This window comes from Scleropages formosus, chromosome 12 (genome assembly GCF_900964775.1).
Source record: "Scleropages formosus chromosome 12, fSclFor1.1, whole genome shotgun sequence".
NCBI lineage: Eukaryota > Metazoa > Chordata > Actinopteri > Osteoglossiformes > Osteoglossidae > Scleropages > Scleropages formosus.
In genome coordinates this window covers 14,171,690-14,198,268 of record NC_041817.1, presented here as the reverse complement: position 1 = coordinate 14,198,268, position 26,579 = coordinate 14,171,690, and the positions used below count along the sequence as shown (strand labels likewise).

At 43.1% G+C, this 26,579-nt stretch overlaps 2 protein-coding genes across 5 annotated transcripts; one reads left to right on the top strand and one right to left on the bottom strand.

Moving 5' to 3' along the window:
• Positions 1 to 3,078: 3,078 nt before the first annotated feature.
• On the top strand, positions 3,079 to 7,465 carry hemk2 (HemK methyltransferase 2, ETF1 glutamine and histone H4 lysine). Of its 2 annotated transcripts, none has more exons than XM_018759169.2 (7): positions 3,079 to 3,133; positions 4,292 to 4,510; positions 4,806 to 4,892; positions 5,466 to 5,556; positions 5,865 to 5,948; positions 6,595 to 6,736; positions 7,324 to 7,465. In XM_018759169.2, exons 2-7 carry the CDS (start codon positions 4,383 to 4,385, stop codon positions 7,428 to 7,430), a joined length of 639 nt encoding a protein of 212 aa, XP_018614685.1. In that variant the 5' UTR covers positions 3,079 to 3,133; positions 4,292 to 4,382; the 3' UTR covers positions 7,431 to 7,465. The 2 variants fall into 2 exon arrangements, with proteins under 2 accessions (XP_018614685.1, XP_018614706.1); XM_018759190.1 differs by having other exon boundaries at positions 3,108 to 3,179.
• A 349-nt stretch (positions 7,466 to 7,814) lies between these two features.
• Positions 7,815 to 22,673, bottom strand: gart (phosphoribosylglycinamide formyltransferase). 3 transcript variants are annotated; one of them, XM_018759137.2, is made up of 22 exons: positions 22,380 to 22,673; positions 19,763 to 19,913; positions 19,064 to 19,159; positions 18,521 to 18,695; positions 18,015 to 18,126; positions 17,719 to 17,787; positions 17,213 to 17,338; positions 16,996 to 17,083; positions 16,797 to 16,882; positions 16,175 to 16,343; positions 15,766 to 15,997; positions 14,826 to 14,920; positions 14,488 to 14,597; positions 12,960 to 13,158; positions 11,443 to 11,694; positions 10,801 to 10,953; positions 10,338 to 10,541; positions 10,101 to 10,253; positions 9,623 to 9,753; positions 8,818 to 8,959; positions 8,594 to 8,709; positions 7,815 to 8,512 (listed from the first exon to the last, which is right to left on the bottom strand). In XM_018759137.2, the coding sequence occupies exons 2-22, from the start codon at positions 19,905 to 19,907 to the stop codon at positions 8,309 to 8,311; spliced, it is 3,057 nt and encodes a 1,018-aa protein (XP_018614653.2). In that variant the 5' UTR covers positions 19,908 to 19,913; positions 22,380 to 22,673; the 3' UTR covers positions 7,815 to 8,308. The 3 variants fall into 3 exon arrangements, with proteins under 3 accessions (XP_018614653.2, XP_018614672.2, XP_018614662.2); XM_018759156.2 differs by having other exon boundaries at positions 8,630 to 8,709; XM_018759146.2 differs by lacking the exon at positions 22,380 to 22,673 and adding an exon at positions 21,753 to 21,771.
• Positions 22,674 to 26,579: the final 3,906 nt, after the last annotated feature.

Here is a 26,579-nt window from a genome sequence, read left to right as displayed (position 1 = left end):
CAGCTGCTACACCAGGATGTAATACACCCTGTGAGGACGGACTCCACGGCACACCTGTAGAAAGTGGAGACGTTGATGGGCCTTTTTGATGGTTGATGCTGTGTGCTCAGTCCATGTGAGTTTGGCAGTGAGGGTGACCCCGAGGAATTTGAAGCTGTTGACCCTCTCTACAATGTCCCCTCCTATGTAGATGCGTGCCTGAACCGTATCCTGTTTCCTGAAGTCAATCACCAGCTCCTTAGTTTTACTGACATTGAGAGACAGGTTGTTATCTTGGCACCACTCTGCCAAGAGCCTCACCTCCTCTCTGTAGGCCATGTCATCATTGTTGGTGATCAGACCCACAACGGTGGTATCGTCAGCAAACTTTATGATGGTGTTGGAGCTGTGCCTAGCCACAGAGTCATGTGTGAACAAGAACTACAGTACTGGGCTCAAAACTCTTCCCTGTGGAGTGCCAGTGTTGAGGATCAGTGGGGAGGAGGTATTTCTGCCAATTCGCATATGCTGGGGTCTGTTGGTGAGGAAATCCAGGATCCAGTTGCACAATGTGGCACTCAGCCCCAGACCTAGTAGTCTGTGGATCAGCTTGGTTGGAATGACAGTGTTAAATGCTGAACTATAGTCCACAAATAATAGCCTTGCATAGCAGTTTTTGTTATCCAGGTGAGAGAGAATGGTGTGAAGTGTGTGTGATATTACGTCTTCAGTGGATCTGTTGTGGTAATAGACAAGCTGCAGTGGGTCCAAAGTGTCTGGGATGGTTTCCTTAATGTGTCCCACCACCAGCCTCTCAAAGCATTTCATTGCGATGGGGGTCAGTGCCACTGGGCGATAGTCATTAAGGCAGCTCACTTTGTTTTAATTAGGAACGGGGATAGTGGTGGTGTTTTTGAAACAGGTGGGTACAGTTGACGCAGGGTAAACTCAGAACATGATGCCAACCCATTGCATTTCAAGCACTCACACATATAGACAGAGTACACAACAGTAAATTTAGAGCCACCAGTTCACCTGAACAACATCTTTGGAATGTGGGGGCAAACCCACGCAAACCTGGGGTGAGCATTTTACATTTATTCATTTAAGCTGATGAGAAGACAAGACAAGACAAGTTACCTACACAGACTTCATAAAGTGCAGATGTGCAAGACTAGTGCAAACTACCCCCATGATGGAGGAGACGTACCTTGGTGAACTGGGAAATTGAGCGAACATACAGCAACAGTGCCATTATTACCTGTAATCTGATTTAGAAGTCTGATTCAACCTAGAATGACCAGGAGGGTGGGCAGCCACTGGCACTTGGACCCCCAGACTTTTTTTTCTCTCTCGACTTCCAGTTGGGAGTTTTTAGTTCCTTTCCTCTGTGGCCAGTACGTATACTTATAGCTTTATAAAAGCATTGATAATGTTTAACGCTCTTGGCTGGGTCCCGCTCTCTGATGGGTCTGGGGTTCGAGTCCCGCTTGGGGTGCCTTGCGATGGACTGGCATCCCGTCCTGGGTGTGTCCCCTCCCCCTCCGGCCTTACGCCCTGTGTTACCGGGTAGGCTCCGGTTCCCCGCAACCCCGTATGGGACAAGCGGTTCTGAAGAAGAAGAAGAAGAAAAAGCATTGATAATGTTTAACGCTCTTGGCTGGGTCCCGCTCTCTGATGGGTCTGGGGTTCGAGTCCTGCATGGGGTGCCGTCCTGGGTGTGTGCCCTCCCCCTCCAGCCTTTCGCCCTGTGTTGCCGGGTAGGCTCCGGTTCCCCGTGACCCCGTATGGGACGGGCGGTTCCGAAAATGTTTAACGCTACTCTGTAGTCAACTGTCTTCTTTGTTTTTTTGTCCGACGTATTTGTTTCTTTGCCTTATGCCTTTGTTCAGGGCTCTGTGTCACTGCGTGAGAAGAGTGCTCTATAAAAACAAATTGAGCTGACACGGTTCTTCAAAGCTACTTACAACATTAAGACATTAAGCTTACATTTATTTACCCATTCATAGAGCTGGCTAGTTTTACTGAAGCAATTTCCTTGCTCAGAGATACAGCCAGAGGTTGGAATCATACCTGTGACCTTTGGGTCCACAGGCAGTAGCTGTAATCGCTACAGTACCAGCTGTTCCAGCACCAATGATACCTGCTGTGCCATCGTACCACCACCACCACCACCACCACCAATAATAATAATAATAATAATAATAATAATAATAATAATAATACAGTTGCATTTGTCTTGAATGTAAGGAATAGTAGCCAGTTTTAGGATACAGAGTGTTGATCATCGCATGTGGCCACATAGGCCTTGGCCATCACCCAGACTTGTGAAGTTTCTAAATGAAAAACAAGTCTGTTTGCTGTATCACTTGGAGCTCACTGTGCTTAAATGTTTTTACAGCAAGGGTTTTACAGGTCCCTCTCCGAGAGAGTAGGATTGTTAACGGGCAAAACTGCTTTTACTGGATTCACATAATAGCGCCTCTTCCATTACAAGGACTGTGGGTAGTAAAATATCAAGGTATGTACTGCAGAAAAGAGCATTTGTTTATTTATTTGCATGTTAAAATTTTAATGCAACTCAGTCACAACACACTCCTCATTCTGATATAGAACATTATACTGGTCACCTAATCAGCTTGTGTGTTTCAGTAGAAGTAATACCAAATTTGCTGTTTTTAGGAAAAGTATGCATGATTTATCAACAGCTAAAAACTGCAACTGTAATATACTGAGGGGAAGTAAGAACATTTAAACCATTTTTTTGCCACATTTATTGATCCCAGTCATTTTTTTCCCACCCTGTCTGAAAATTCCAAAGATTGCTTTGCCTGTAGTGCTTTGGTGAAGAGCTTAGCTGCTCTCATTACACACGCCAGAACCTTAACCAGACCAGGTATGGCAATGTGCTGCCTTCCTTTCTGAAATTTTCTCTTAAATAAAAGCTGATGTCCTCAATTTGCATGCAACATAGAGTCCTCAAAATTTTTAACTTTTACATTTTATATTTTCTTTGAGAATTTTTTGAGGAAATCGTTCACTCCAGCAACGCTTGCGTGAAAACTATAACTCCCACAATGCAATGGGGCAACAGGAAGAGGAAGTCTATGGTGTTTCACGTGCGTCTCGTTCTGCTTGAAAGTAGTCCGTGGAAGTAAGTTTCTGGTAACGTTTCGCTTTCTGAGACACTACCCGAATGGGTAAAAAAAAATTTTTTTTTTTTAAATAACCAAATTAAATGTGCTCTATAACAATTAAATAGGCATGGGAGATTAAAAGGTTTTTTAAATTAAAAGTAAAGTTGAGACTGCGCTGTTACTGTGTTAGTCAGTGACAGCTAGTAGCTAACGAAAAAAAGCGGTTTTTTATTCTGTAACCGCACAGCCGCGGCAGATTTACAACGAAAATTCGCCTTGTTGTGTTGGATATTATATATACTCGTTCCGTCGCGTCAGCAGCTGTGTGTTTTACGGAGTTTTCGTGCAACGCTAGAGAGACTGTGAGATAGATAGGCTGCTAAGACCGCGGCGGACACCCAGTCTACAAAATTATCATCACGTCACATGTTGAGACCACACACTGCAGTATGTGTCTGGATGCCTAGTTTAATTGTTTGGTTATTAATTGTAAACAGCCACAGTTTTAATTAATGACATGTTTCGTCTGTCCTCCTAATTAGTTTTCCTTATTCGTTTGCAACCAACACTTAATTTCTGGTTATCGTAATGTATTCACTTGGGTTGCTGAGGCATCATACCATCATAACAACTAAAAATAGATATTTTACACGACCCTTGAATCTGAGCATTATTTAAAAAGCTTTTTATTGAAAGCAGTCTCAGAAATCCCAACAGAATTGAACCATGAGTGGTTCTGTCTGAAAGTGAGTCTACGTGGTCACTCTAAACACTTGTAGCCCTCTGTAGGTAGATCCTTGAGGACCTCTAGATCTTTGTAGACTCCTGTAAACCCTTGTAAGCCTGTGTAGATATGTGAAGACCTCTGTAAATCCTCAACCCTGGTAGAATTCTCTAGAGAAGCAAATTAAATTTTTACTGCTATGCCATTAAGGTTTGGACACAGTGGGGGTCCTCAAAACTGGACTAGTAATTAAAATGATACAGATCCATGTCTCACTAAAATAATTTATTTTTAAGGGTTATTCTATTATTTCTATTAGGTAGACAAATTAGTGTCACCTAAATCATTACGATTTAATGTGTTTATTCATGTCCATGTCACTGAGGAGTGATGTGGGTGTTTTTGGTCTGTCTATGCTGGTGTGTTTTACTATTTATCAATTAATTTACAGTGTTTGAAGAATGGATTCCGTGGCCTTACTGACCCGTAGCATCCTGCTGCACTTTTGTTTGCCGGAGTGCACCTGTTAGCCACTTGTGAAGATGTTCCCTACCCCAGAGTACTTCCATGCAGGGCGTGGTCCTTTTGTTAATGTGTATGAACCTGCTGAAGACTCATTTCTGTTGATGGACGCTCTGGAGCGAGATGCTGACCGGCTACAGAAAATGAGGTGCGCATTAAGCTTTTTTCCCCCCACCCTTCAGAGCTGAGAGATGTCACAAAAATGTGTAATTTCTGCCGAGTTTTTACACCATACTGCAAGGAGCCTAAACGCATTATCTCGACAGACTGAAAACGCCGTGCCTTTTGGTTCGTATTGCGTAGATATTACTTCAGCTGCCATATAGTGTTGAAATCTCGGCAGAGAAGTTACTGATTTTTGTGTGTTGCTAAAATTCTATATTAGAGAAGGTAGAATTATTTGGGAAACACTGTCATATAAAGCAGGTGATTCTTTGATGCAGACCATCCATATGTTTGGAGGTGGGCAGTGGCTCCGGTGTGGTGTCTGCCTTCCTGGCTTCGGTGACTGGACCTGAAGCTGTGTACCTGTAAGTATTGGCAATGCCGAGGCTCTGTGTTCATCAGTACAGAAAAGACATTTACAGTAATTCATTTAGCTGATGCTTTTTTCCAAAGTGACTTACAGTGTTGAGGTACTTATTATTTACCCATTTATACAGCTGGGTAATTTTACTGGAGCAATTTAGGGTTAGTACCTTTCTTAAGGGTACTACAGCCACAGGCGGGAGTTGAACCTGCGACCTTTGGGTATAAAGGCAGTAGCTCCAACTGCTACCAGCTGTTCTCGTGACAACATAGCTAGCCGCGTTCTTTTGTTAAAAGGTAAGCGTCTCTTACTTAATCGAAGCAGACTTGCAGAAATTTGAGTGTTTAATTACAGTATGGGCACCATGAGGATATCAAGAACAAAATAAATGAATCCATACTGATATTATGACATCCGCTGATCCTCCGCATGTTCTGTTCAGTGGAAGGTACTTTACAGTGGTATGAATTTTGGATAATTTGCATACTGACACCTATTATGGAATCTGTTTCTGCCCTTGCTTCATTGTTTGTATTGTTCCCTCTTTTCTCACAGTGATGTCTGTTTTGCCCAGTTGTACAGATGTGAATCCAGACGCAGCTCAGTGTACCGCAGAAACTTCCCGCTGTAATGACATCAGCCTGCAGCCCATCATCACGGACCTGGTGAGATGCATCTTCTGGAGTTCCTTCCAGTTTGCTTTTGCTGCCATTTGATTGTGGAGGACTGTGTCTCAGTGCTGCTGTCATGTCTTGCATCTTCTCGCTAATCAATCTTCATGAAACAATCATTCATTCATCAGTCACTCATGTAATTGTGTACTCAGTCACCACAGATGAAAAAGTCTTCACACTCCAGCGGTTCGACGTGATCTCCTTTGCCATTGCTAGGGTCGCTGTGCCTGCTGATGTGTGTGTGTGTGTGTGTGTGTGTGTGTGTGTGTGTGTGTGTGTGTTCCTCTCATGTGTGTCAGGTGGAGACTCTGCTGCCAAGGCTGTGTGGGAATGTGGATGTTCTGCTTTTCAATCCGCCATATGTTGTCACCCCGTCGGAAGAGGTAACATAAATCTTTACCATAGGACTAGAAACATAAATTCAGTATAAAAGGGGCAGAATAACTTTTATGATATGTTTACAAATTGTACTGCATTAAAATAGGTAAATATTTTGAAATTTCAAATGGCTTTTTTTTAAGCCATCAAATCAGAATATTTGAATGCTAAGAATAGTTAATAGGTAAATTTTTTATCAAAAGACTGGCAAACCTGATTTTGTTTTTTCAATATATATTATTTGCAGATAATTTTATGTTTTAGTCATTTAAGATCTAGACTGGCCACCCTGTGACGCTGCTGTGCCGCATGTGCAGAAGGCTTGTAAGCCAAGACAGCAGTGTCACATGGCAGCTAGTCTTAGAACTGATTGACTGTACCATGCATTCAGTTTTTATTCATTTAGCTGATACTTTTACTGAAGCAATTCGGAGTAAATACCTTGCTCAAGGGCACTGCAGTAGGAGCAGAGATTCAAACCTGGATCCTTTTGCTGGAAAGAGATGGCTCTAATCACTAAGCCACCTGCTGGCCCTGTTACCAGTGATTTGTGATCTTATGGGATGCATGATACACAGAGTTGATGGCACTGTGTGACTGGGTGTATAAGTAGTCCAGTTGCACTGTGATGACTTCCTGCTCTTGCCGCAGGTTGGAAGTTCTGGCATTGAAGCGGCCTGGGCTGGTGGAATACGGGGTCGAGAAGTCATGGACAGGTTTATCCCCCTGGTTCCACAGCTTCTATCCAGTCAGGGGCTTTTCTACCTGGTCACTGTGACAGAGAATGATCCGGGTAAGTGGAACACATTTAACAATCAGTTTTTCTTCTGAGCAAATTTTGCCTTGTTCATAATTGCACAGATGAGAAATTTCCACTCAGTCAAAAAGAAAAGTGAGGGGAGAACAAAACTTAGTGAAATGTGAAATATTTCATCTGGATACTTTTTCCACATGTTGGTTTGTGATGAAATAAAGGAATGCGTTTGTTTTTATCCAATTTATTACAGTAATTCACTTGTTTTTTTTGTAGTGAAGTACTTATTTCGCAATCACTACTGCCTCAAATACTGCTAGAGTATTATGACTTTTGTTGGTAATGAATGTGAGGAATGTCAATTTTAGAGCACATCAGCTTCTGCAAATTCATTAATTTTGGAAAAAGACTACAGTACTCATGTCTCTAGCTAGATTGTCCTCTGATTCTAGCCCAAGTAGTCTCATTTAGTGGACTCTGCAGGGAAAATCAGTTTTTCCTTTAATGACTCAGATTGTGTGATTCAGCTTAATGTGGTGTTGAGGAGCTGCCCTTTTCCCCCCCCCCCCCCCCGGTGGTCTTTGTTATACTGTCCCCATCAGTAACTCATGCTTTGTGCTCCACAGAGGGAATCATTGTGCTGCTGGGGCAAATGGGACTGTGGGGTGAGGTGTGCCTGTCGCGACAGGCTGGTGCAGAGAGCTTATCTATACTCCGCTTCTGCAGAAGGTGAGCAGAGCTGGGTCAGAAACTACTGGAGCTCTGAACCTTGACAGGAACGTGCAATGTGGGACCACAGTGACAAATGAGTTCCTGGCTGCAGTTTTTTTGTTGGATCCTCATTCAATGTCATTTGGTTCACCTGAAACTGTAGTGGGTAACCGGCCTTCTGACTGTCCAGCACGGGAAAAAAAAAATGCCCCTGTGGTGAAATGTGATATTACCCTGCTCCACTGGGATCCTCACTGCATGTATGTGCCTACTCCCATTCCTCTGTACTATACGTTCAGGCTACAAGTACCTGCTCAGCCTGAAGGAAAGATGTGGGTTTTTATGGATGTTTTCTGATGCAGTGAGTAGTAACCTTTAATAAGGCAGAATAAGTACAATTGGCAGGAAAGGATTACAAAAGCATGTTTAATAGGTACATGCATGCCTGTTCTACAATAAACTGAAAACACCTAAGAAACCCTTCTCTTGCTGTATAGGGGATTCTTTTAAAAGGAATGTGGAATTTGACCCACCATTATACATTCAGGAAAATTATCAGAGTGGACCCAGGAATTTTACATCATTAATAGACAAAGCAGTTGCTATGCAATTAAAAGCTATGTGGATTTACAGTTAGTCTGACATTTAGTGCACCATTATTTCAAGAGGTCATTAGGAGTAGCTAGGGGTGGCAAGCAGGAGTTATGGGCAGATGAGGTTCAGCAGGTGTAGATGTTAGAGCTGCTGCCATGCACTTGAAGGCTGCTAGTCAATGCCTCCTACTATAGTATCCTTGTTCAAGTCTTATTGAAATAACTTGGTCCCTAAAGTGATCTTGCCTTTCTTTTTATTCAGAAAACTTGATTTAACAGTTCAAGATATGTTCAGCTGATCTGTTGGTTACACAAGTGCTGTATCAGTAATACTCCAGACAATGCGCCCATCTTCTCCCAGTCTCACAGCTCCACTTGCCACCAGCTCTAGAGCTGCAGGGAATACACGGTGCTCTGCTTCTTTCACCCTCTCTGAAAGGCTCTCCTCTGTGTCATTCGCCAATACCGGCACTGCCTCCTGGGCAATGATGGCTCCAGCATCTACTTCTTCCTGAAGAAAAGAGTTTGCACACAATGTGTTTTGTGCATGAAGTTTTCAAACTTGCTGCATAAGCAATTGAGCCATACTTACAGCCACAAAATGCACCGTGCAGCCAGTGAGACGCACCCCAGCCTGGAGGGCCTGCCGCTGGGCATGAACCCCCTTGAAAGAAGGCAGTAGGGAGGGATGGATGTTCAACAGCTTCCCTGAAACAAAAGCATTAGCATTGTGCTGATTGTCAACACAATATAGTTTCAACCTGCTGTTGTCACATCTGCAATGACTCAAAGTGGCATGCTAGATAGCGGTCATACCATTCCACTTCTTGACAAAAGGAGCTGTGAGAATCCTCATGAACCCAGCGAGACAGATGACCTCTACGCCAAATTCCTCTAACACCTGGTCAATTGTGCTGTCAAAGTCTGCCCGGCTCCCATACAGCTTGTGGTCAACCACCTAATCATGGAATAACCACAAAAGAATAAATACTCCTGAATATTTCTAGACCACCCACCACTTCATAGTACTGCAAAGGTTCCCATACCACACATTACTCCTTTCACTGGTGCTTGAGGTTTTTTTTTTTTTTTTTTAAAAAAAATACAAAAAGCTACTTACAATTATTTGCACATTTACACCACAGTGTTAATACTGTATAAATTCAGGCCAAGTACCTTAGTCAGATGTACTACAGCAGCACTGGGATTCCAAACAGGAGATGTTAAGGCCATTAGCTTGCCATCTACCCTACCTACTGTCCCATAACATGAAATACCTTTTCAGTGTCAGCTACACATGGCTGCCCCAGAGCAAGCTGCCTGAAGGCTCACAAAATGACAAATTTCAGTTTGATACCTTTGCAGGTCTGCCATTTTGTGCATTTAGTTACAGTATATACAACAGAAATTGGTTTTAAAACTGAGCTCAGAGTTTCCACATTTTATACGCGAAAACAGTATCCGTTTCCTCTCGCCACCATGAATTTTTAGTCTGGATAGAATAGAACTCCCACCAGTGGTATGACAATACCTAATATCCTGCACCAGGCATACAGTACTATCCACCTACCACATACAGAAGCAGTTAGAAAGAGAGATGAAGGTGTGGACAGGCTCTAACCCGGGTTTGAATGCCAGCCATTGAAGCCCTCTTCAACCCCAGCACCCCAGGGCGGTTGGAAATGACAACAATAATCTCTGCTGAACTGGAGGGCTTCTTCACCTGCTCTATCAGGGCCTGCAGGTTCGTACCTGATATAGGCAAGAAAGGGGGGGGGGGGGGGGGGGGGGGGAATCTCAATGGCTGAGGGAAAAGCTGGATTTCTGATGTAAATCCTTAATTATTTACATATAGAACATTTTTCCATCACTCTTATCCAGGGTGTTATAATACATGGTAAGTAAATATGGAAAGAGAGCAAAACAGTCCTGTAATGTCTAGTGAAGCAGTTTAGTCTTGGTACTGTAAAAATAGTGAAATGCTGTAAACTAGTTAAAGGATTAAGCTAGTCGAAAGGGGTCATCAGGCAGTGGAACAGGGTACGAAATTGAGGCGCTGACATTTGTTTATTCTATCAAAGAAAAGGGATGAGCCTGACCTGTCCCAGAGATGAGCACAGCTACTTTGGTCTTCTTTTGGCAAATGCCACCTCCTTGAACCAATCCATTTCCCAGGGAGCTGGTGTCTGTGCAGGGATTTGTTCCTGCCTGTAGGCTGTACTGCAGGTTCCGGATGACCACAGGCTCTGCTCCTTCACACCACCATCCAAATAACACTTCAATAACAAAGCCTGACATCCGGCCATGTGCGAGTATGTGTTTGCGAGGAAGCGCACCTGGCTGCCGGCATGTGACAGAGCCCACGATCCAGGCATCCTCCTGGGCCTGCACCTCCCTCAGCAACTGCTGGGCATCCTGCCGTCCCACCACAAGCACCGCACCAAGCCCACAGTTGAAAGTGCGCCCCATCTCCTCCTCCGATAGGATTCCTTTCTGTTGTAGCCAGGAGAACACTGCCGGTATTCTCCAGTGAGAGGCATCTGCAACAAAACCCAGATACACAGTCATTACACGCACATTATATTACCTGTTCACATAAAGCTTCATGGTACCAGGGAGATTCATTACTGCAACTGCAGTTCCACTCAGAGAATGGGGATACTACAATCAAGCACATACTCTACAGCCCACTTGTATTTCTCACTGATAAGCTGATATATGTATGCAGACAAGTAACACTGAATGCATATGACAGGTGCACCAGACCAAAAGTTTTGTTCATATCCTGTGCATTCTTACCAAGGTCAACAGCCAGCTCAGGGAGCAGTACCCGAGGGATGTTCTCCAAAAGGCCACCCCCTGTGATGTGGGTGTACGCTTTCACGCTGCCGTTCTGGAGGATTGGCAGGAGGATTTTGCTGTATATCTTTGTGGGTGTGAGCAGAACCTCACCTACCAGGCGTGACAGACATTAGTCATAAATTAAGTGCAGTACCTATAGTTAATCAACCCTGCAAATAATGTGCATCTGATTAACACTACATCCACCCAGAGTATAATCATCACATAGCAGCTTCTAGGTCAAAGTATGGGCTTTTAAGCAAAACGGGTTAGTCTTTCACAGCAGTCCAGAGTAAGTCCCTTGGCTTAAAGGTATGACAGCTGGAGCAAAATTGGGAATTAAACTAATAATTCTCAGGTTATCAATATATATTCTTCATCACAGTGGTACCTGCTGCCTTTGGAATTAAAGTCATTAAGGCACTTATAGTCTTTTTTTTTTTTATAGCCAACACATAATAGTAACTGATACTCACCTTTGTGTGGATGGCTTTTTATAATCATTATTTTAATTAAAAAAGTTCAAGTGGTGTTTCCAGTACTGCAGTGTCCATTCCCTCTTCCTCTGGTCTTTTCACATGAAACTACATAGAGACATACCTACAGTCTGTCCAGGTCGCCCAAAGGGTGCAGGGGAGCTATACTGTAGGTCTGTCCGATCCAGCACCTGGCGCACCAAGCTGAACCCATTACTGTGCAGCCCGGAGGAGGCGATCCCGATGAGCAGGTCCCCTTCCACAATGTCAGCCAGCCGGGGCAGAAGCTGACCTCGATCCACTGCCCCCACGCAGAACCCAGCCAGGTCATACTCCCCAGGTCCATACATTCCTGGCATCTCAGCAGTCTCGCCTCCTGAACACATGAAAATGAAAACATCTCCAATGCTTTGAATTGGACTAAGACAATGAACATGTGGTGTCTTCAACATGGCCGAAATTAACGTTCCACTATAGGTTGCTGTTAGACAGCTGGTTAGAGCCTGACTGGTCAAATAGTGCATGTGAGAACATGCTACTAAATTAATCATGTTGTATTACAGTCTACAGAGTCAGACACTAGTGAGGGATTCAACTCTGAAAAGTGTACATGCACTCTGAGTTAGTGGGAAAAAAATTACAAGTGCTTTCCAAATTTTTTTTTGCATTTAAAAAAATTCAAAAAACTGAAAATAAAATTCACAACTAGAAATATGACAAACTGGATGGTTTCATGCAAGGTACTGTTCAGAAACTTGATTCAGTGAAGTGCAGCCTCACTTGGTATAGTGCAAAGAGTCAAAGGGCTAATCTCTACCATACCCTCAGAGCCAGTGTTATGTGTAGTGCTCAGTTGAAAAACACACACACACACACACACACACACACACACACACACAAAATCTGAAACTGCTCGTCTCCAGCAGGGTTGCGGGGAGCTGGAGTCTAATCCGGCAACAGAGGGCATAAGGCTGGAGGAGGGGACACACCCAGGATGGGATGCCAGTCCATTGCAAGGCATCCCAAGTGGGACTTGAACCCCAGACCCACCAGAGTGGGACCCCGCAAAGCCTGCTGCACTACTGCACTCAGTTGAATGTACATCTATACATTTATTCACTTAGACGTTTTTCTCCAAAGCGACTTACAATGGATACTATGTAGTGTTACTAACCCGCACACCTTATTCACCGAGTTGACTTACGCTGCTAGATACACTACTTGCAAAGGGTCACTGTGAAATCCGCTCTGTCACACACTATGGAGAAACCTGAACAGCATGTTTTTGGACTGTGGAAGGAAACCCACGCAGACACAGGGAGAACATGCAAAATGCCAGACTGAACGGGGATCAAACCCATGTTCTCTCGCACCACCCAGGCGCTGTGAGACAGCAGCGCGACTTGCTGTGCCACCGTGCCGCCCTATATAATGAAGCCAGTTATTTCAAGGCATGCTGACTGAAGACTTCGATAATATGTACAAGATGCATCACAAAGGGTTCTGTAACACCCATCTATACAAAAGCTAAAATGTAGCACACAGACAAATGCAAGTTGTTGTTCATAAAAGCAGACGTATTAAGCCATGTCTCAGTAATGAAAGACATGGGCACTTTACTCAAGTTAAAACGCCCCTCACCCAGCAAAGCACAGCCTGCCAGGCAACAGGCCTCAGCTATCCCTTCGATCACAGACGCGGCGACAGTGACGTCCAGTTGCCCACAGGAGAAATAGTCCAAGAAGAAGAGGGGTTCTGCCCCCTGTGCTAGCACATCGTTCACACACATAGCCACCAGGTCTTGTCCTATAGTGCTGTGGCAGTCGCATGCCTGGGCAATCTAAAACGAGAGACACATTAGAAGGGTGAGATACCTGTAATGACATGAGAAACAGGAGGGACTGATGGAAGAGAATTGGATTAAAGGTAACCATGCTGGGTGACAAAAAGCTGAGGAAACATGAGAAAAGCAAAAGGGAAGAACAGAAAGATAGGACCTTTTCAGAGACTGCATTTTTATCACCTGCGAGAGAACCTTACAATAGTATTTAATTAATGTGAAATAATACTTCTGACCATAAATTTCCAATAGATTAGCTGGATCCGAGTAACCCTTCATCTTTTTGTGTTTAATTACACAGCACCACAAAGAAAAGGTTTATATTTGCATAATTTTGTACAGCATTCACAGTTATATTTTCTTTGTTCAAAAGAGAAACTGCTTACTGAAAGCTTAAAATGTAATTAACTGTGCACTTTTTCTGTTCAATGAAATTCATTAAATTTAAAAAAAAAATTCACGTTACTAAAAAAACCATGTGGTTTAACAGTCCTTTCTATACAGAAGAAACATAAGCGTGCTAATTGAAAACATCTTTGTGCTATAGGTATTAAACATGGTCTACTCTTCACTCAGACATTTCAATGGAAAGCACACCTATGAGGTTCTTAAAGCCGTATGAGAGGTCATATCTCAGTAGACAACTATGGAATAACAGAAGCCTCCCTCTAGAGCAGGTCCCTCAAACTGCAAGTGAACCACTATGTACACCTGGTTATATTCCAGCCTATTTAACTAAACTAGTCCTATTGGTATTGCATGAAAAACATGTGCCAGACACACACACACACACACACACACACACACACACACACACACACTTTCTCTTGGGGAGGTGGGTGGGGGGACTGCAGTCAGAAATATGACTCCTTGTTAAGGAGAAAATTATGCAATTACAAAAATCAGATTAACAGAAAACTCCACAAAACCAATGAGACATCACCAGCAATTCAATCCATTGTGCCATTAACTGTCATAATACACTCAAAAAAAAAAAATAAAAAAAAAAAAATTTGACAGGGAAGCCACCAAAAGGGTTTTGATGGAATTGCTGTACAGAAATGTTGGCAAATGTGTTTGCTTATTTTGGTCTTGCTGATTTTGACAAGCATTCACCAGCATGTGAAGAACCCTTGACCTAAACAATACTACACCACATCTCACTTCACTTTCAGCAGCACTGTCCACCACTTGATCTCTCGCAATCCTGGAATCTCAGTCATTAAGAAACTCCAGCATGGTCTTCATACCCACACACTTTACTGGATGTGTTCAGAATGTCTGATTTAACAGGTTGTCAGATTGCTCTATATGACACAAAACTGATACCTTCAGCTTGGTCCCAACTCCATCAGTCCCAGACACAAGAATGGGGTCAGTAAACCCTGCAGCTTTCAGATCAAACAGGCCCGCAAAACCACCAAGCTCTGCAGAGCAACCTGGAAGAAAAGCAGATAAACAGGACCTGGCAGGCAGAGAGAGACCCATTTCTGCAGTACAAACTGATGCTTACTCTGGTAAAACTCTGCTCTCCACTGTTCACCATGCTGTGAACATATAACTTGTATAAACCTTTAGTTATTACGCATGGATTTCCAGTGATCTTCAGATATAATACATGAGTAAAATGACTGTTTCGACTCAAAACATCCGAAAGCATGCTGTACCAGGTCGAGACGTGGCCTTTGCTACAGGTTTGATCATGTCAACCAGCTTGTTTCCAGCTGCTATGTCTACACCACTGTCTTTGTAGGTCAGTGCCCTGTAGGGGAGGAAAATCTGGAGTCAGCAGAGTGAACAGAGGTCTGACATCTTGTTAATATGATGTGCCTTAGAATGTTATGTTGCTGTGAACATCAACGCCAGAACAAAGGTATGACATCCTTACAGATACCATGTCATGCCAAACTAACGGCGCACGGCAGCTTAAAAGTAGAGCCCCTGCTGTGAAGCAAGGACAAGATATCAAAAATTGTTTGAATTATTTTGTTGAATATTTTACGTCACAGAATGACCTGCTTTGGGAGAGAAAAAAATTGCTAAGGAGCTACTCAATTGTCAAACTGTACAAAAGTTAATCACTAAAATCTTTAAAATTAATTCAGAACTAACTGCAAGCTTTACTAGCAGTGGAAGTCAAATTTACCATTAGCTCAATTACAAGATCTTACTTACCATCAGTAGAACAGGAAGGTACTGCCTGTATACAGGCTGAACATTTTATTTTTAAGAAAATACTGATATTTTGCTGTACATGTTCAGTGAATGTTATGACACCAGTAATCAAGTGTGGGTAACTAGATGAAACTAATGTCTAACATTTGTCACTATGCATCAGATTCTGTCATTCCTCACTAAAGAAAAACATAATTCACCGGGCACAGGGTGCATCTGCATGTGTGTACTCTGGGTATTTCCATCAAATTTTGGTCAGAGCATTTCCTACTCACTACTCTAGAACTGGTTTGGTAAATGGGCCATAAATGTGAATTGTGCGGATGTGGAGTCCAAATAGCAGCAGTAATTTAAGGACAATACCTGTCCATAATGGGGGGGGGGGCGGACGACCCAGCACACTCTTGTCTGCACCATCACAAATACACACACCTGGAGCAGGTCAGGAAGGAGATGGCCCGGTGCCCAATGTCCCGACGGTATACAGCCCCCGAAAAGGCTATAGCACCCACGCCTTGGTTTGCAAGTTGCAGGGCGCTGTTGAGGTGTGAGTGCACAGCGGTAACAGTGAGGACTCGCCCTCCGCTTGTCACCACCTTCCCTTCCTTCAGGGTAGTTCCTGCATGGAAAACCTGCAGTCCCAGTTCTTGTGCGTGGGACAGGCCTGGCAACATAAAGAGAAATTGAAGACAAGATGTTTTGATTCCAAACATTTTGTAGTCTAATACCCATACTCCAACAAAAGTAAATAACATTATTAAGATGATTTTACATAGAGGGTCAGCAAAACATACATTTTACACATAAATGTGCATTGATTTAGTGGCATAATGTGGCCTACCTGTAATCTCAACACCCTTTTTATAGTCGCCTGGATAGCCACCGCTGGCCATGACCACAGTAACAGCAGCACTCTTCTCCTGCCATACTGGTGGCCTGGAGGCAAGCTTGCCTTGCAGTGTGTTCTGAAGAACCTCATACAGGTCACTCTTCAGCAGTGGCATTAGGACCTGAACCATATCACAGTTTAATACTGAGGAACAATTCCACACCATACATGAACACCAATGGTCAGTATCTCCAGTCCAACAGCAGTAGCCCTACAGATTTCAGAATCAATTTAAACTACTGCTTGATTTACACCTACAGCAAAACTGTTAAAATGTGAACTTTCAATCCAAATGATTAAATGAGTTACAAATTACGCAGTTTATTAAACGTAGCAAAAAGGCAAAAACAAAAACCAGCATTCCATGTGGCTATTTATATGTCCCAGCACATTAAACAAATACAAGTCCATAAAACAGAAAAGAAAAACAGTATATGTTGAGAGTTAGTCTCAACATTCTAGTCTGAAAACCCAGTCAGTAGCAAAGTGAGGAAGGGGGGGATTTTTTTTTTTTTTTTTTTTTTTTTAAAAAAAAAAAAAAAAATCTCATTTCTTCAAGACCATCTGCCCTCACCTGGCATTCAGGGTCACCAAAGCGACAGTTAAACTCCAGGACCTTTGGCCCCAATTTGGTGATCATCAGCCCAGCATACAGCACACCTGAAAGGAGTACAGTAGCAGGGTAACAGAATTAAGACAAAAAGTCCTGGGGTCTTTGGGGTAAAATGAGATTTTGGTGCAAAGTTCTCCAGCAGACACCGAAAGCAGCTCACCGATATACGGAGCACCTTCCTCTCTCATTCCATCTATGGTTTTCTGCAGAACCATAGTTTTGATGAGCTGGAGCATCTCCTCTGAGACCTGCATGGAAACAATGAAGGTCATGTTCCAGTAGGAACACCAAGATAGGAACAGCAGCTGAGAGAGTATGTCAGACACACTCACAGTGCAGCACTTGAACGCCTATGGGGGGAAGGCATCACACAGTACCTGCGGGGCAGGACAGTAAGCCCCCATGCCACCCGTGTTGGGTCCCTGGTCCCCATCAAGCAGTCGTTTATGATCCTGGGCTGGCGGCATTGGGGCAACGGTAAAGCCATCACTGAAACAGAGGCACTAAAACAAACAGGGCACAATGAAATAGTAATTATTAGTTATTAATATTTAGCCAGAAAAGGCAAAGATGTTGCCCTTGGCATTTCCAACTTCTACAGAACCACATTTTCATCATGACTGCTACGATTCACCAGAATTCCATCTATAAATAAAACTTCTCCCACTGCCACCAGTGTCATATGCAACAAAGACTTGTTATTCATTGCCTTAGAATAATACAAGTCAGTAAGCATGGGGAGGGGTTAAATTTGTCTTGATAATTTCACTCAAGAGATATTTCTGTGCTTATTAAGCACATACAGATGGCACATTAAAAATGTAGTTGTGATCGTGAACTGCAGAATGCAAAGCGTTCATGCCGAGAGCTGGGAGAAACTTACTGAAACCTCCTCTCCCTCCAACAGCTCCTCCACTACCACAGTTTCTCCAGCTGAGCCGAATGCTTTGTCCTGGAAAACAAAGTCATGTTCAGAGTACGCATGTGTGCACGCATGCCTATTTCACAGAAACACGGCAAGGTGACCTTTCATCATGCTCTTTCTCTGTTATGTGGACTGTCATGCATTCACTAATGTAACAGATTCCACACTGAAACTTATTGTGCAACATCCAGCAATAAAATTAAACGTGAAAGTCATAAGTGAAATGCTGTGGAGCTACAAAGCAGATGACTGACCTTCATGATGTCCCTGACAGCCTGGCAGGCCTCATCTTTGTTTCCGGCCACAATGACACCCTTCCCTGCCGCCAAACCGCTGGCTTTCACTACTAGCGCGGGGAACTCTGCCCTGCATAAAAGCAGAGGTTTGCCGTTTTCAACAATGGACAAAACAATCCTACAAGATAAGGCTTGTACCTTCAAGAGTGGACAGTAGGAACTTTAATGTCTGCTTCATTTATAAGTTGTCATTTATTACAAGTGTTTTGAATCCATTTCTCCACCTGAGCTCCTGGCAGCTTTGAAGTTAGGTAGTTAGACTGAGTACTATGTTTTTGCTATTCGTATATCACGTCGATAGGCAGCTGTTTGAATATTTGTGCTGGAAAAACGCTATAAAAACAAACAAGCTATGCTTTAATAATCTTGCGTATAATCATGAACTGCACCAAGAGTTCAATCCTATTTCAAATCAACATAGAGCCATGTCCATCCTAATATTCATTCCCGAGTTCCCAGCTAACCCTTGGATGAAGTTGCAGGCCTCCTGCGAGTCAGTGAAAGAGCTCCAGCGGGCTGTGGGGATGCTGTGACGATCCATGAAGCTCTTTGAGAAGCTCTTGCTGGCCTCCAGTTGGGCTGCACGAGCTGTGGGTCCGAAGCAAAGTACTCCTGCAGCTGTCAGGTCATCCACAATTCCTGAAGAGTGAAGAGAAAGGTGGAAGGGACCATGAGAGTACAGTGTAGTGGCCTGGTAAATAATAAGCTCAAAGGTTCAGTCCTCAAAAAAAATAAAAAAAGGGGGGGGGGGGGGGGGGGGACTTGCTGTTCTCCCAGCAAGGTACAGATCTAAAACTAATTTTACTGTATTTTTTTATTTTCAAAAGCTTTACATTATAGAGTGCCTTTAAAAGCAAACGACATACAGGGTGCAATAATGAAACAATAAGTCAGCACATATATTACAACAGATACCACACACACAAAAATAAAGAGAAACCAAAGTTCTTAGTCACTTTAAATGGTTAGGAATTTGAACATACTGGGATACAAGATGCAATTCTCACCTGCTGCAAGGGGCACCTCTGGTCCTACTACAACCAGCGCCACATTGTGGTCCTTACAGTACTGTGCCAGAATGGAGTGGTTTGTAACAGACACCTCTAAGAAAATGAGAGAACTGTTGAAACCCAGTGCAATAAGTGAACTGATTGATGATACCCCCCCCCCCCCCCAAAAAAAAAAAACACTATACTGAACTTCACTGACATCTTTTTCCAACTCAGTCCCAGTTTTTAGGCCTCCCCTTCAAGTTTACAGCTCATCATCGCCACATGCCATATAAAGGCTCACCCTCCATCTTGATTTTAACCGTACAAGACTATTTTCTTAAACTCCACTAAAACATTTCTTCAAGACAGAATGTTATTCTGAAGAATGAAAACTTTTATACTGTGGATGATAAGAATAAATTTTAAATTTATTTTACACTGATTGTGAGAGATAAACCTTATCATAGCTCTGACCAAGATAGAGAAGAGACAGTTTCATGAAAACCACAAAGAAAAAATTATAAAACAAAGTTTACGTAAGATAATTCCTTTTATATACCCTATATAATAGCTGATATCCAGACATACTGTTTGTCATCAACCAACTGGAGCAGCAATAGGAAACAGAGATGCATCATGGGGTACAGGAATCCGATGGACACTGGCAGAGATAGAACATGCAGAACAAGGTTGACATCCATGCTGTGACCTCACCAGAGTTGGAGATCTTTCCGCAGTTTGCGGTGCCAGCATTTCCTGGGGCGACCAGGACCTGTTGAACATGAGGGGACTGGGCCAGCTTCCATGCCAGGGCATGTTCACGGCCCCCGCCTCCAATCACCAGCACACGTTCCGCCATTGCCAGCTGCAAAATATACATCAACAACATTTGATGCGTCATCCAAACGCAAAAAAAGACAAAACCCAATCAACTTCATTGAACCTGTACGCTGTTTGAATTCATTTGCTTCTCATCTGCTCTGACACATAACTCTGTGTGACATCTCTGATAAACAAGCACTTTTAATTACATGCAGAATTGACCTATGATGAAGACACAGTGGAAATATAGTTCTATTAAGACCTCGAAAGGAAGAACAAGTGACCTTTAATGGAGGCCACAGCTTAAATCCACTGATAATAAAAATGTCAAATAGTAGGGAGTAGCACTTCCATAAATTGGTATCCTTTTAACTTCATTTGCATAACATATTGAGTGTAATAATAAACAGTATGGGACTGGATAACAGCATATATAAACTGCTAAGACTACATGGGGTTTGCACTATATGACTAATGTGGGATAAAAAAAAAGCATGTTTTAGTGAAACAACACTTTGAACTATTTTTTTTCCTTGTTGAGAAAAAGGGGGGGGGGGGGGGGGGGGGGGGAGATTGTTAAAGTGGACTAGATGTTAAATTTTTAAATTACTTTTGCAGTGATAAGAATACTTACATTTATTCATTTAGCAGATGCTTTTCTCCAAAGGTGACTTCCAGACAATGATACATTGTATTTAGCCCACACTTTTTCACCCCAGGTAACATAATGCAAGATATTGTATATAGAATGAGCCACCCATGTATACACCAGTCACACACACACACACACACAAAATCTCACGCATACTATGGGCAAGAGTCACCAATTCACTTGAAGGCATGTCTTTGGACAGTGGGAGGAAACCAGAGGAAACACAAATGGGAGAACATCTGAACTCCACAGACCAAGTGGGGATCGAACCCACGGCTTTTTACACCACCCAGATGCTGCAAGGGAACAGCGCTACTCGCAGCGCCACCAAGCTGTATTTAGGAGAACATACTGTACGTACTCTACAAAACAGAAGGTAGTGTTAACGTCGGACGGCTCCCAGCGAGGGTTTGGATGCGGGTTCAAATCTGGCTCAGTCTGCGAAAGTGAATTCCAAGGTGCATCAGTAAATTCTACGGTGGAACGTCTGGCCGTCGGTCTGCGATTCATAACTCAAAAAGGTGGGTCAGGCAGCATAATGATGACACGGGAGTAAATCATGAACAGCAAGGCTCATTTTAAAATGAGCCCAGTCTGTCCTGACCTCAATCCCACTAAAATGTTGTGATCTGAAGCAGGCAGTTCACCGCTTGTCCCATACGGGATCGCGGGAAACCGAAGCCTAACCCGGCAACACAGGGCGCAAGGCCGGAGGGGGAGGGGACACACCCAGGACGGGACGCCAGTCCGTCGCAAGGCACCCCAAGCGGGACTCGAACCCTAGACCCACCAGAAAGCAGGACCCGGTCCAACCCACTGCGCCCCCCCCACATGATTTCTGTTGCACACAATGTATTTTAAGAACCACAGTTCATGAAGTTGTTTTTAACTCTATACGTAAGAGCCGCTGTGCACGTCTGAACAGCAGCTACTGAAATCATTTGGTCGAGCTTATTGCCAATAAAGGAGGTTCCACTATTTACCATAAGAGTATGACTTCACATTTTTCCCCATCAATGGCCTTGACTGTTGACATTTGTTCAGTAAATATATTTTAATGTAAAACGCGTTTGGTAAGGCTGGCTTTACTAGTTATTATGACCACTTACGATACGTGAGGATCAGATCGTTTCATGGAGAAATCCAGAAAATCACAAGTGCCACAGAGAAGAAACTCACTGAACATTCACCAGGTGAAGTGATTACGCGCGAGATGAGCCTCCGACTCACCGATCAGCCGCGGTAACGCGCGGCGCGTGCAAACTTGAAACTGCCGCAAGACCGAGCGAGCCGAGCCCCGCACTGACTGACCTCGCCCCCCCCCGGTGCTTATCGCGTTAGCGCTGCTCTGCCCCGTCCGGCGTTGCGAAACCGTCCACCCGTGACTGTGTCCGTCTGTCCACGCGGACACGCGCGGCGCCGCTGCAGTGCAAGTCGTGCTGCCGCGCGCACTTCGTTTTGGCCGGGTCACGGGGGTCTCACATGATGAGCTGCTCGCTACAGCGTCTCGAACTTACTTCAACTTCCCATGATTTACCACAAGCAGTTAACAAAATACACGCCGGGCAGCTTTTCCGTCAACTAGTAAACTAGTTTAAACTAACCCAGTTAGTCTGTGACACTGAGGCTGACATGAACCCCCACCCACATCAATGCAGACACAGGCGCAGCCTCAAGCAACAAATTACCTCTTTTTACACAGCACATTTTTATAAAGGCGTTATCACTTTTACGAAAGACATGCAACTCTGACTCTCTTCAACGTGAAACAACAGAAATCAATGCTCGCGTAATTATTAGCGTTCTAGCTAACTAGCTCCTTTTTTTTTTTTTTTTTTTTTTTTCTCAAGTCCTTACCCAAAGTCGCTGTTAACTTGACGTTACTTCTAAGTTTATTAATTTATTTGTGTGCTGTCAAGCTGCGTTCTGCCGGCCGCGTAGTTCAGCTCTCTGTCCAGACGCTCCCGCCAGACCCGCGCGGACCACCACGGCTCGAGAAACCTGCAAACCACGTGGGTTTGCTGTGTTCCATCCCACCAAGATACTCACGGCTTGTGCAGTCATGCCCTGTTATTATGATCGATATAATAATCGATTTTATTTTACATGTTGCATTTTTTTGTTAGCTGTTTTGTGCGCAACTATATCTTTGCCAATAAGAAAGAAAAAAAAAAAACAAACAAAAAAAAAAACTTTGGGTAACTTCAAAGAGCGCACTCTTCAGGGGCATTAGAGCTGCGCAGAAACTGCACGCTCACGCGGATATGGACGCACACGGGACAGGCCTGACGCATTTTTTTTTTTTTTTTTTATAGCTCTCTTCCTCGGTTTCTGCAAGCGTTTCTACACAGTTGTTGCGCAACTTTGAGGCCCACTCATCCCTAGCTCTAAAACTTGTCTTTATTCTTTTAATTATTAACTCCATATTAACATCTTTAATGACATGAAGTGTAGTCTTAATTTCCAATTAAATGAAGTTTACCTATTATCATGCATTTGTTACACAGCTGCTCTTTCAGCAGTGTCCACATGCTTTAGGTAGTGGTCTCCCAAACTTTTTAATTTGTATCAAAAAATAACTGTGTCTGCTAAATTATGCACATTCTGTATTCTTTGGCTAGATTCCGCACCTCTGCAGCTCAGCATTTTTAAGCAGTTATTTAACGTCTGAATGAAAGTAGAAAAATAAATCAAGCTAGAAATAACCATTTTTGTTATAAACACTCTAAAATATCTTGATATTTTTATTTTCATGTAAAATACCTTTGTTTTGATATCATAGGTAGTTTTAGTGACTTTTTGTCAATGAGCAACCGTTGACAAATAGTAAAAGGATTCCACTCAACTGGAATTCACCATGGGGTAATTTCATTAAACAAATTAACCCCGTTGTGTGAGGAATAGAAGTATTTGGCAAATAGTTTAGTCCAAGGTTCAGGTCACCATTAACCACAGTTTGCATTCAGATATATAAAAAGTAAATAATCACCTTTTAAATATCAGATGACTAAAAATAAATAAATTAAAAAAAAAAAAAAAAAAAACACATACAGAGTAATTTCAAGCAAAAGCCTAGCTTCAGTCTGGTAATGAATAACACAACTAGCAGTTAGTTCAGATTCTTCAGGGGAATATTTATATGAAATACCATTTAAAGAATGATGTGGCCTAATAATGACATAGCTATTTCAAGAAACACCGGTCAATGCCAAATGGGGAGAGCAGTGCAAAGCTTTTAAAACTGAGTGCAGAGATCAGTAGAAGCTGCTAACAAGAATCTCTTTGCGAATTATACGGCATTCTAGATTTTACTAAATGTCTCAACAAAGCCACAAATCTTTCATTTCTTTTTTACTGCACAAAGATTGCATGGTTTAGTGGCCCTCTGTTTCTGAATTTATGAAAGCTGAAAAACCAAAGTCATATTTTTTTCTTTCATCCCCCTATTCAGCATAGCGATGTTCTTTCTGAAAAACTTGTGACAGCAATATTTCATAGTACTTTAGAGCCTTTCATATTACGCCAACATCCAGAATGGATACTATGAAAGTGAACTTAAAGTAGAGAAATAAAGAGTTGCTGCACAATGTAATATCTAGATATTGTAAAAATCGTCTTCCCGTAAGTGCTCATATATATAGTTTAAGTGTTCCATGATAAATCTTCATACATATTACTGCATTACAAGCTGATTACAGCCATGAGTTACTACTCCACAACCACTGTCAGCCGCGTGTGAGACTAAATAAGTGTGTGCGATTGCCCCGTAATTTACTAGTGTTCCTTCCTGGGTGTGTCCAGCCTCCACGCCTATATTTCTGCCAAAAATTCAAGACTACCTACATTAACCCTATATTGAGCAAGTGGTTATTGATGATGGATGACGTGCTTTTGTTTTGTACAAATGTAAGGTTTTTAAGTTTTTCTCCCCATGTGTGGATTTGCTCCACATGCTCCAATTTTGTCCTTTGCTTGATAAAATCAGTGCCTTTAAATGGCTCTTGTTGTGTGGGATTTCTCTGCAGTGTACTGATGTCTGTACCGAGGTATCCTGGAACTGGCTTCGGAATAATCTGGATCTGAAAAGAAAACCCTGGATATACGTTTAAGCTTTACTGGGGAAAGAAAAAAAAAATCTGCTGAAAAACATACAGCTATAGCTTATATATAACTAGCAAGCATAAAATACAAAGGCTTCTTGCTTTGAGATCTGAAATGAGAGCTGAAGAGAAGTGTTCGGTAACACCAGCTTCAATCTGCAAACATCCCAAGGTCCTAGCAGCAGTGAGTGAAACCATTGCAACACCACCCTTGGAGGTCTACCTTTATGATGCTTGTAGCAGCCAAAGTTTGAATTAGCAGATGAAGCTTCCAGATATCATGCAGCTAGTAAACCTGTCTTAAATTCCGATACGGAAGGTTCTCCAAGCTCTTCTTTAGCCTACTCTAATGAACAAGGCATATTTTTACGAAGGCCATCAGGAAAACTGCATCCGTACCAGGGGTCTGCAGTCAAGTGCACCGATGAAAGAATGAAGAACAAGAGAAACTGCGCTTGCAGATGCCTGGCAGGCAGTGACATAATGGCTGAGTTGACCCAAAATTATTCATTGTCTCTTGCAATGCTAGATCATGCTTTGTCCTCAAGGCTAACGTTATTCTGGCCAAAGGTCTACACAGATAGCCTTGTAAGGCAGCTGTGTACAGGGCCAGCATGTGGACAGGGTAAAAGATAATGACTGCAGGCCCTGCAAAGAGCTTCAGCTTGTAACAAAGACATTATGCGTTTTCAGGCTGTGTATTTAGGGTGATTCTTGCTATGTGCAGATTAGTCATTTTTGTGCTGGCTGCTGAAGTTAAAGCAACCAGCGGGGGAGGTGGCACAGTGGACTGAAGCAGCGCAAGGCTTTGATGTTGCCATAAAGCTAAAGCACGATGCCTGCAGGGCAGCCCTGTGTAACATGGAAACATTTCGCCCCCCGCTGCTTACCGCTTCGCACAGATGTGATAGGAGCAGCATCTGCTCCTGGCTTTTTCCTAGAGGACAGCGCTGCAAGGGTGTGCCGAGTGTCTCCCTGTCCTTTTCATGTTCCATGTTACCGCTCCGGAGCAGCACAGACCCTGGTATTTGCACAAGCTCCAAGGCTGTTTGGATGTTACGCATGCACTGGTAAACACCTGCCATGGATTGTAGGAGTGTGCTGCCAAGGCAGTCTGTTCTAATAGAAGAACAGGTGTGGATTTAACGTCCCAGAAACAAGAAGAGCTACTCTCCAAAAGTATTTAAGTAGCCCTTTTGGGAGCCTGTGATGGATTGCTCCTTAAAGAAATATATTTCCTATTAGATATTTTAATCTGCAGCAAATGGTAAAGTTCACATTTATACCGGTGCATATTCGGACCGACGTGTACAGGCTGAGAAGATTCTGAGTTTACTCTGTTCCAATTATCCTCTAGTCTTGTCTCACAATGTATCATCAGGGATGTCATATGAATTCTGTCAGTATATCTCACTTAAAGGTGTTACATTAAATTTTCAGCCGCTGCTATATTTACATTTATTCATTAAGCAGACCCTTTTTTTCCAAAGTGACATACATTACAACCAGCAGCAGTATTTTCACATACATACAGAAAATGTTTACTTTCCATAATGTGTAATATTTAAACACACACACACACATTTTCAGAACTGCTTGTCCCATACGGGGTCGCGGGGAACCGGAGCCAACCCGGTAACACAGGGCGTAAGGCCGGAGGGGGAGGGGACACACCCAGGACGGGACGCCAGTCCGTCGCAAGGCACCCCAAGCGGGACTCGAACCCCAGACCCACCGGAGAGCAGGACTGTGGTCCAACCCACTGCGCCACCGCACCCCCTTTATTTAAACACACAACATCTTTAAATACCTATGTTTTATGCTATGGGGATATATTGCTATCATGCTATAATACTTCTATTGACAACCTATACAGTCTGTTGTGCTTTAGTGATTCTGTCTGTTGCGCTTCTGAAGCTCAAGGCTTTATCACTATTATTGTTATTAATTTCTAATT